Source organism: Perca fluviatilis, chromosome 16 (genome assembly GCF_010015445.1).
Source record: "Perca fluviatilis chromosome 16, GENO_Pfluv_1.0, whole genome shotgun sequence".
Taxonomy (NCBI): domain Eukaryota; kingdom Metazoa; phylum Chordata; class Actinopteri; order Perciformes; family Percidae; genus Perca; species Perca fluviatilis.
Window position 1 is genome coordinate 25166792 of NC_053127.1, and position 10585 is coordinate 25177376.

The 10585-nt window shown below is 39.5% G+C and overlaps 1 protein-coding gene across 3 annotated transcripts in view; it reads left to right on the plus strand.

Annotated features, from left to right (window-relative positions):
* The window catches only part of sez6a (seizure related 6 homolog a), a 93481-nt gene extending 83868 nt beyond the window's left edge, over positions 1–9613 (plus strand). The window contains exons 10-17 of one of the 3 annotated variants that reach the window (XM_039777431.1): positions 900–1096; positions 1834–2028; positions 5198–5389; positions 5739–5933; positions 6144–6182; positions 6276–6384; positions 6473–6569; positions 8481–9613. In XM_039777431.1, coding sequence (XP_039633365.1) covers positions 900–1096; positions 1834–2028; positions 5198–5389; positions 5739–5933; positions 6144–6182; positions 6276–6384; positions 6473–6569; positions 8481–8489 — 1033 coding nt within the window. In that variant the 3' untranslated portion in view covers positions 8490–9613. Of the gene's footprint in view, positions 1–899; positions 1097–1833; positions 2029–5197; positions 5390–5738; positions 5934–6143; positions 6183–6275; positions 6385–6472; positions 8140–8480 lie in introns of those variants that run through there. The other 2 variants (XM_039777430.1, XM_039777429.1) reach the window with 2 other exon arrangements.
* Positions 9614–10585: the final 972 nt, after the last annotated feature.

The following is a 10585-nucleotide window of genomic DNA, read 5'->3' on the forward strand; positions in this document are numbered from 1 at the left end:
CCTTATGCCATCAGCTTTTGCTTTCATCAGCCGAGGAAGATAACAGTCACTTAACTGTTCAAGCTCCGAGCAAAATACACAGCAAACATACCACATAACCACAGACATGGGACATTCTGTATATCTATTAGTGATAGACTGATTTTATCGACCGGCCGATATATCGGGCTGATATTTGCGTTTTTATGTGTATCAGCATTTTTCCTGGCATTATTTACAGACAGGCGTCCACAGGCAGCTCTGTGTTTCTGAAGACGCTGCAGTTCACGTGCAGACCCACATCATGCACTGCCCCTCCCCCACTAACAGAGTGCTGGAAGCCTGCCAGGCTTCCAGCAGCATGGCAGTCTTAAATTACAAATCAAGCACTTTATTTCAATGGCTACTTTTCAGGTTTATTGTTTTCTTAAATTACTTAAAGGTGTTGACAATGGACATTTTGTGATGACCTGATTATATCTGTCTTATAATATGTCAGCAAGCAACGCATCATCAAGGCTGTGTTATAGATGTTGATGAAAGCCTTTTACCCTTGCACAGTTAACCATATGCAGTGCACCCATCCATATGATGCACATTGCACACATAATTTGGGTGATATGAATGTAAGATGATTGCAGAAGTGACACTGATCTGTGTTTTTGTTTATTATTTTTAAAGAAATGGCAGGGTTTACATTTTTATGATGTAAATTGAGGGAGAAAAAGCAGTATCGGCTCCAAATATCGGCTCAAGAAAATCAGCAGCCTGTATCGGTCATCAGCTAAGGCCAATGAAAAATAAATCAGTATCAGCATCAGCACTAAAAAGTCCATATCGGTTGATCCCTAATATCTATAAATGAACATGTTAATTAATATCATTCAGAAGACATTTAACAACTTGTTTGTCTGTTCTAGTCTCAATGTTGGTAAAAATGACCTGCTGACCTTTTATGATGGAGATGACCTGACGGCAAACATCCTGGGCCAGTACAGCAGCACACGGCCACACTTCAAGCTCTATACCTCCATGGCTGATGTCACTATTCAATTTCAGTCCGATCCTGCAACTAACATCTATGGCTACAACAATGGCTTTGTGGTCCACTTCTTTGGTAAGACTGTGGTTGTGTTTTTATTAATTGTTTTTTTATCAAATAACTTAATTTCTTTCTTTGGTTAGCTGCAGTCCATAGCTTTCTCTTAGAATAAAATGTATGATACACTTTTAGTGTGAAATCTCAATTGCAAGACAGACAAGAAACCAAAAAATGGTACCAAGCGTGGAGTGTAAAATGTTGAACATACCTATAACCCAGCAGGTTTCCAATTACAAAAAAAGTCAATTTGTTCCTCTTTCTCTTGATTTGCCTCTGTCTGTCTTCTGGCTTATCCCAGGTGCACAGGATGAGATAACAACAAACAGAAACAAAATAATAGGGTACACTTCGACATCAGCTGGTTTTGCCCAATGCTTTGTGTTCTTGGCCCTGTATGCTGCAGTTTGGGAGGCACAGATTGACTGCTGCCAAACCACATGCTGTGTTTCCCCCAGCAAACATCACAAGCCTGAATTTACATTGTCCTCCCAAACTGCTGCTGTTTAGTGCACATACAACTGACAATTTGCAGTTGTATTCATTCCCGGCAGAGGAAGTTGTTATATATCAATGCTAGATTTCCTTGAAGAACCTCACCATGTGTCTCTTTACAATCCCATATAAAGAATGAACATTACACAAGGAAATGGAACAATGCCTTTCCTCATTGTGTCAACATAAATGGGTAGAATAATTTTCCATTCCCCATTCTGTCTCTCCTCTCTCCAACATAACTGCTCCATCGCCGACAGAGGTGCCGAGGAACGACACCTGCTCTGAGCTACCGGAGATCACCAACGGCTGGAAGAGCACCTCCCACCCTGACCTCATCCACGGCACCGTCATTACCTACCAGTGCTACCCTGGGTATGAGCTGGTGGGCTCGGAGATCCTCATGTGCCAGTGGGATCTCACTTGGAGCGGTGATGTGCCGAGATGTCAGGAAGGTGAGATGAAGTACAAAAAACCTAGTGCTTTCTCCATTTGTTCACACTGTGAAAGTGAGTGGGAGTAAGACCTCACCAGTCATACCAATCATTTGGCTTAGGTATCATAGTGAGCAGACTAAATTACATAATAAAAGAAAATGCCACATAAAACATGAAAAAAAACAAGGGGGACATACCAACACCATGGCATTTCTCCACGCCTTGTCTCTGTGTTTACCTTCGCTAGCTCACTGCAGACGATAGGCCAATGCTTGGAATATGAAAAAGTTTCCATAACCGGTGGGTAACCATGCCTTTTAGACAGAAAATGTTGTAAACATGTTCTTTGTTTATCTTTACAACCATTCGCCGAAATAACCTAGCCGGAGGCCTGTAGTACGAAGCAAGATTTGGCATTAACGAGGTAACTTAAGGTTCAACCCAGGGTTTTGTGTATCACAACGGTGGATCACTTGTTACCGGGTTAAATCGCCGTGGTAATTTTTGCTGCTCGGGAGCAGGTTATGATGGAGATTAGAGATCAACTGGTGTTAAAGCACTGCCTACTGACCAATCAATACTCGATTGATAACGGCGTCACCGTTCTTAGAAGATCCGGTGGAGCTCGGTGGGCAGAGAGAGAGAGAGAGAGAGAGAGGTGCGATCTGGAATCTTGCTCCTTATGAGGTCATAAGGAGCAAGGTTACCTCCCCTTTCTCTGCTTTGCCCGCCCAGAGAATTTGGCCCGCCCATGAGAAAGAAACATCATGGTTTGAAAACAAGTGAAGCATGGCAGTTGGTCAAGGCCACACCTCCACCCTCCACCTTGCCCCCCCTCTCTCCTCTTCAATAGCATTTAAAGCTACAGACACAGAAATGGCACATACTAAGGAAAGCTCATTTTGGGACTGGCTCTAGTGGCAGTAATTCTGCACCAAGGCTGAATTTCGGGAAATATACTTCAGATACAGTATTAGGGGACTACTAAGGCCTATATAAAAGCATCCAAAAAGCAGCATGTCATAGGACCTTTAAAACATTTAGAGACGACAACCCTGTTAACATTCCCTGATGGGTATTTTTATGAAAGATATAGATTTTCAGCGGAGGGAATTACGTATAGGCTATTTGTCTGCTTCTTGAGCCTTGTGTTGCCAATGCATTCATTGGTTTCAATTATGTTTTTATATTTTTCATTTGCTCTCACGATTGCTTACCACTGCCAGGGTTGCAACTGAAATAATAGGCTAAAGCAACGACAGTTTATGCAAAGGACAAGTGTAATTATGGTCAGATCTTGTGCCTCGGCTTTTTTTTGCCAGCTTAGGGTCTGTGTTCTTCATATTTATGTAGAATTATAGTTTGCTCTTCTTATGTAAAATAAGCGGCTCTGGTAGATGTTTGGGATTGGTCGTGCTGCGCAAACACCGCCTCTTTTATGTGAACGTGCACCTCGCTGGATTGGGAAACCCTGGGTTGATTGAACTAGTTGTTAACCACCGTTGTGACACAGTTTATGCGGGACTGCGGTTGTTAGCAGTGTTGGTCATCTTACTTTAAAACAGTAATTAATTACAGTTACAAATTACTTCTCCCAAAAAGTTATTGAGTTAGTAACTCAGTTACCACATTGTAAAAGTAATTAGTTACTCAGCAAAGTAACTGTGACGTTATTTTTTATGTTCTATAACGCTATTACGTTCTATAACATCTTTAACGTCAAAGATGTTTATATTATTATTACTGATTGAAGAATAAAAACACTATATACAGTATCACCTGTTGCTGACCCGAAAAATGAAGCGTTGCTTGTTTTAACAGAGTGGCTCCGTCTCCTTCGCTGGAGCTCACCATAGCTGCATTTGGGCTCGGGGTTTGGTTAGCAGCAGCTACAAGTGTCGTGTTAGCACGTGTTGATGTGAGGTGCTTCATAAGATTTGAGTTGCTTGAGGCAGACGTGGATAAAGTCTTTTTTCCTGGGCATAGCGTGCATGTTACATAAACATTCTTGCCTTTAATTTCAATGAGGGAGAAGTAGTGCTGTTACTTCCAGTTCAAGAACGCTACCTTTAAATTTCATTGGATCGTCGCTATTGTCGCTCTCTTGTGTTTAGTGGTAGTCAGAGCGTGCAGTGAGACAGCGTGAGCAGGGCATCCGCCCACCAACGGTGTCATCATCCCGACCCCTGCTCTGTCCCGGCAGCTGGTGTGTAGCCAAAGCCTGACACCTCACGCTTCATTCAACCAAGTAACTTTACACTTTACATTCTCAGTAGCGATAACGGCGTTGCAACGATGGGAAAAGTAATTAATTAGATTACTCCGTTACTGAAAAAATAACGCTGTTAGTAACGCTGTTATACTTAAACGCCGTTACTCCCAACACTGGTTGTTAGGTTAGGTGAAGCCGAGGAACTGAAATAAATCCAGGGCATGTTGATCTTGATTCATAGTACAGGCCTCTGGTGTAGGTTGCTAGCTCGGAGGTTGTTGTTGTTGTTTCAAGTAGCGAAGGGGATTTTGAAAACAGTAACACACAGATAGCGGAACAGGAGGAGAATTCCTTTGATCCTCCATATTAGCAGTGGTTGCAACTGTGATTTGTGAACTTAAAAGGGAACTCCACAGATTTTACACATCAGTGTCATTAACAGGTCTTGTGGAGAACTACTGCATATGTGAAAAGATTTAAAAAAGCCTTTTGTGGCTTCAGAAGGACATGGGCGACATCTGATCATTCGCCTCAAGTGATGAGTTGAGTCAGCATTACATGAGTCCAAAGAGACTACAAGTTTGAAAATCAAAAAGAAATCTGTGTGTCGAGCTCTGTAGCCTTTCTTCTTCTACTTCTCATCTTTGCTTGAGGCTAGCAGCTTCATTAGCCGCTACTAGCATTAGACAACTGAATCTCTGACCGAACTGTTTGCGTTGCATTGTGGGTAATGTAGGCGCTAGGTTTTGACAACAAAGAACAAGGCGGTATCTCTGGCATTCTGCTTAAATTTTGATCCTTTTGTGGCATTAAGACAGGTCCTTGAAGTACCTGTTATATAAATTTACCTGTTCATTTGTCCTTTATCCTAGAAAAAGCTATTCATTATTTTGCTTTGTTAAAATGTTTTATTACTTTACTACTATCGCCAATGATCACAAATATTCATTATCATTTGTTTCTGTGATGCACCAGTTATGACATGTCAGGACCCTGGAAATGTGGAGCACAGTCATAAGGTGATCACAGGCAACCGTTTCACCGTTGGATCGACAGTGCAGTTTATCTGTAATAAAGGCTACATCCTGTCTGGCAGCAGCCTTCTCACCTGCTACAACCGAGATTCAGCCACACCCAAGTGGAACGAGAGGCTGCCCAAGTGTGCCCGTAAGTCGCATCAGTCAGAAACACACATATGCATGCATTCAAACGTACTTAACACTCACCCACACTGTTTGAGTGCTTTCAATATATGATGTAAACAGTTTACTGATGTGCTGATTGTGTGCTCCTTTTGTTTCTTTAGTTACCACAACTAATCCACGTATACTGAATTATGTATTCTTCGTCTATGGCCTTCAAAAGTTCAACAAAATAAAATGTCGATCTTGCCTTTCATTTCTGTTAATGTGCCTGTTGCTTTTATACAGTATGTGTTCATATGTCAGTGTGTCAACTGTTTAAAAATGATGCACAACAATATTTTTGTACCGTAAAATATTGTCCTGCCTCTCAGCTGAAAGGTACGAGCCATGCAGGAACCCCGGCGCTGCCTCCACCAGTGTGCAGAGCTCTGAAAAGGCCTTTTACCAAGCAGGAGAGATGCTGACCTTCTCCTGCCACTCAGGCTACGAGCTGCAGGGTGGTGCCACCATTTACTGTATCCCTGGACACCCGTCACAGTGGAATAGCACTCCCCCTGCCTGCAGAGGTAAACCATACCCTCACACTATAGCAAACTTTTTGGTTTTCACAGTAAAATTGTCACTTTTCGAAATACAGTGCGACCTAGAACATATTACGTGCTATTGATTGTGTTGCTGTTTGTGAATGCAGGGACTTGTTTTGTATGTAAGTGTAATATACAGTATGCACTGTGCTTTGTGTTGCACAAATACAAACTCTAATTGTTTCCTTGTAGTATCCTCAACCCAATATGTGAACGAACGCAGGCTAGATGGTGAGTCATGTTTTGAAACATCGCAGAATCATTATTATATTTCTTTGTTGTGCATATTTCACAGAAATAACACCAGTTATTTTCACTTTTTAGTTGTTAATATGGATTATAGCATGGAGGGAACCAATATTGCCCTTGCAATTTTGATTCCAACTGCAATCATCTTGGTGGTTGTCCTTGGGATGTATGTCTACTTTGCAAAGTAAGTAGTACCTTAAAACTGTATTTATTGCATTTGCAATCAAATGAGCCTTTACAGGATGTTCCCTGCTTCTCTACTCTTTACTCAGACTCCAAGGAAAGACTATTAGAATGCCGACATCCTCGCCACCGTATGACAACATGACAGAAGAGTCAGCTTTTGACAACCCTATATATGAGAGCGGAGTAAGTACAGATGTCATGAGCATGCAAGACGTGGATTCACAGAACACCAGTGTGCTGTCCTGATCCTTTCCCATCTGGCTGTCATCCTGTCGTCATCTCATGGTTCACCAGCAGAGGGCACCCTCCACCTCATCTTTCATCACCATGTCAATCATCAGGAAGAGCTAGTGTGATCTTTGCTGATGATGTTGCTCCTAAAATAAGAAAGAAAGGACACTTTTCCTCACCTCACTCTGTGATTATTTTGCATCTTGGATTTCCATACTTCATCTACTTGAAGGAGTGAGAGTAATGTTTTAGTCTTGCATCATTCACATTGTGGTATGTCATCTCATTCCGTTATATAAATGTATCAAGTTGTATGCTGCAATGACACCAGCTGTGTGAATGCAAATTAGCTAGTGTGCACAAATAAAGCAGTTTTTCTGACTTCTTTTTTTAAACGACAGTATTATTAATTCATAGATGTTATTCATATAAAGTATTTCACGCATCTAGAACATGTGTGATTAGGGTTAGGGTTACAATGGCTTTGAAAAGTGAATATATGGATGTAAGTTATCTCTTTTTCGTTATTCTTCTTTTCATGTACTCGTCTCAATTGCATCCTCTCGTCTTTCCCCCCTGCTCCTTCAGCACTGGCAGTCTCATTCTAGATACTAAACCCTGTCAGTCTGTCCACTTTGGCTGTACTGCTGAAGAGCTATGAGGTGAGATCTCCTTCTGATGCTGAGAGCACATCTCAGTCACTGTCACCTGACCCTTTGTTTCGACTACCTCTGCCAACCTGCGACACATTCTGATCTGGTTGATCGTTAGGCTATTTCTTCTTCTTTTACACTGGATGTCGAAACCTCACTTCTGTATTTTCAGACCACGCTAATGTAGGTACAGTATACAGAACCACTGGCTGGTGGGACATGTAAACACAATACTGGTGCAGTCATGAGACACGTGGCCTCTTGTGAAATACAAATCATGTTTGTTTACACCTAAAATGATGGATAACAGATTTGAAAGAGTTCAAAGTTTAGAGTTCCTTCTTCATTATTGTTTTTGTTCACTTGAATCCAGCCTCTTCCCCTTTCATCTCATGACATTCTTACATTTCATTAAAGTTGATTATGTGCAGTCATTGTACAATAAAAATGTTATGTGTGATTGTGAAATCTACATCACATGCATACTGGTTATAGTTTTTTATTAGTGTCTTTAAAGTATATATTATCAGCACTTTACTTTAGGGTGTATAAGTCATTATTTTGTAATTTGCTTGTTTCTTAAGAGAAGATTGATGAAATAACTGAAGTTGCCAACAGATAAATACATGTAGAACATAGAGAAATAAGAATTAATTGAAAAAAGAATTGTCAGGATGTGCATATTTTTAGTCTTTCAATTTGTATCTATTGATAGTAAATGATAATGGCAATAAGGGTAAAAGTTGTCCGCCGTAAAGTAACATATCCAATAATATCTATTCTCATGATGTTATTATTGCTGTTTTAGTCATACCAAATGGTTTGTGTATGTTTTTCTCAGTTTAGGTTCATTAAATTGTACAAAACAATACTGATAAAACTGTATTAATTTTATAGTAAATCCTCTACTATAAAGTAGAGACATTTTCCCATCTAAACTAACACAGGACACTTTGCATACATGTATGTCAAATCAAAGACCATATATATATATATATATATATATATATATATATATATATATATATATATATATATATATATATGTGTGTGTATATATATATATATATATATATATATATATATATTTGTTTTAATATTGCAAAGTTAATTTTGCTCTATTTAAAAACATGTTCTATGCATCACAAATTGTACTATCCTCTATCATTATGATTCCTTGTTAACTGATGTATTTGTCTGGTCTTTACAGGACAAATGAAAAAGATTAAGAGGTGTCCATTTAGAGACCTTAAAGCAAGAATTGCTCAAGCTTTGCCTTTTGGGACCCTCTCTGCACTGCTCATCATTTTCCTCCAACCTTTTTGTTCCCAAATGATTTATTTTCATTTTCCCTTTGTGTGAAATACTGTAAATATGTCTTTCTGTCCACGGTCAAATCTGTGAAGCTGTGGATCACCATGGTGATATTTTTATAAAGTAAAATGGTGATGACCGTTGGCGATTGTATGTTTTTAAGTACTTTTTGATGCCCTAATCCAGTAGCAATTAAAGACTGAGGGATATGGTTTTTCATTGTTGAAATCTGTTGGATACAAACTCCCCATCACCCAACGTTCTTTGGAAATTTGCCACCATTAATGGACTTTATTTTCTTTGTGTGTATGGGTCTGCTCTTTGTAAATAAACTGCCTGTCCAATACGAGTGCCTCACTACTGACTATAACCTGATAAATCACACGTGAACATGTTCGAAAATTTTTGTAGGCCTGACATTCTTAGCACTCCACATTGTGTTCAGTCTTTTTGTTATCATACAGTTTTTTCTTCAAGAAACAAAAACAAAAGTGTTTCAGATATTCTCCTACGAGCTGATGTGTGGTTCCAACTGCATACAGCCTCAGAGGATTTCTCACATACTCTAATGTGTTTTTTTTCATATGGGATCCATCAGCTGTGCATAACTTATGTCACACTGTAAAGTATGCCTCAAAGGATCAGTAGCACTTTGTTAATTTGTGTATGTTCCAAAATGTGGTTGCACCTCAGCATTATCGGACCCCAAGATAAAACCCAGTGATAACATATAAAGTAACCACATGATTTAGCTAACTTACATGCTGCATGCAGGCTGTTGAGTCAAACATTTGAAATTGAAATTTTACAGTGTGCAAAAGAGATCCTCATGGGTTTTTTCACTTTGGGCCACATTGTCCTGGTGTATCTACATGTGTTACATTTGTAGATAGACCTCACGTTCTTTGTGTGTATCCTTTATACTCTAACACTTCTTTCTTTCAGTTGGTGCAACCACATACAGGAATTCAAATCACCTTCATTTATCTATAATCCTCTGATTAATAATAAAATAAATTGTTGTTTAAAGTATTGTCATTGACTCATTAATGAGTAAATTGTCATATTTTGTATTCATAATGAGTGGTTGAGTGAGTGGTTTAAACAACAAATTAAAGCAAGCTTTACCTCAGACAATTAGATATATCCAAATGTAAATAGTGGTTCATATTTCTTGAATTACCTTCATAGGTAATGCTTAATAACAAGCCAAATATTCACATTCACTTAATTTCTTTTAAGTGTCTGGTGCTTTAAATAACCCATTTTCAAGAAAGGCATTTTGACATGCCACAGTAGGGAAACCACATGTTTAAATAATAAAATGAATGATGACCAAATTCCATTTGATGGTATCAGGGTCCTGTTGTGCATGCTGGCTCACTGTCACACGCTCATGGCTTACTGCAAAACCTGAATTCAACAGAATCATTGTTAAGGTTACAAAGTGTCTGCTGTGTTAAGGGCCTGAAAACCTATATTATCTATACACCTTAAATACTCACTTTAAAATCACTTTGAATTCGTCAAGCACTAGAAGCAGCAGGATTGACGCCAGCATTATTATGATTGTATGCTTAATTTGAACTAGTTACCTCTTTGTCATTGAAGCATGCTTGTTAAAAGGAGGGGGCACCATATTAAAAATGTCATAAAGTCCTTTACCTCTAGATGGCAGCATGATCGCAAATAGGACATGAGGTAAAGTTCCTATTCTCTAGAGCAGAGATCTCCAACAGGGGGTCCAGGACCCCTAGGGGGTCCTCAAAGTCACTGCATGGGGGCCTCCAAATTATTGTCAATTTTTATTTATTTTTCGGCCATTTTTAGGCCTTCAGGACAGCTGAAGAAATGAAAGGGGAGAGAGAGGGGGGAATGACATGCAGCAAAGGGCCACAGGTCGGAGTCGATATAAAATTCTATATATGGGTGCCTGCTCTACCAGCTGAGCTTTCCGGGTGCCCTTTATTGTCAAATTTTAAAAGTTTTTTTATAAATTAA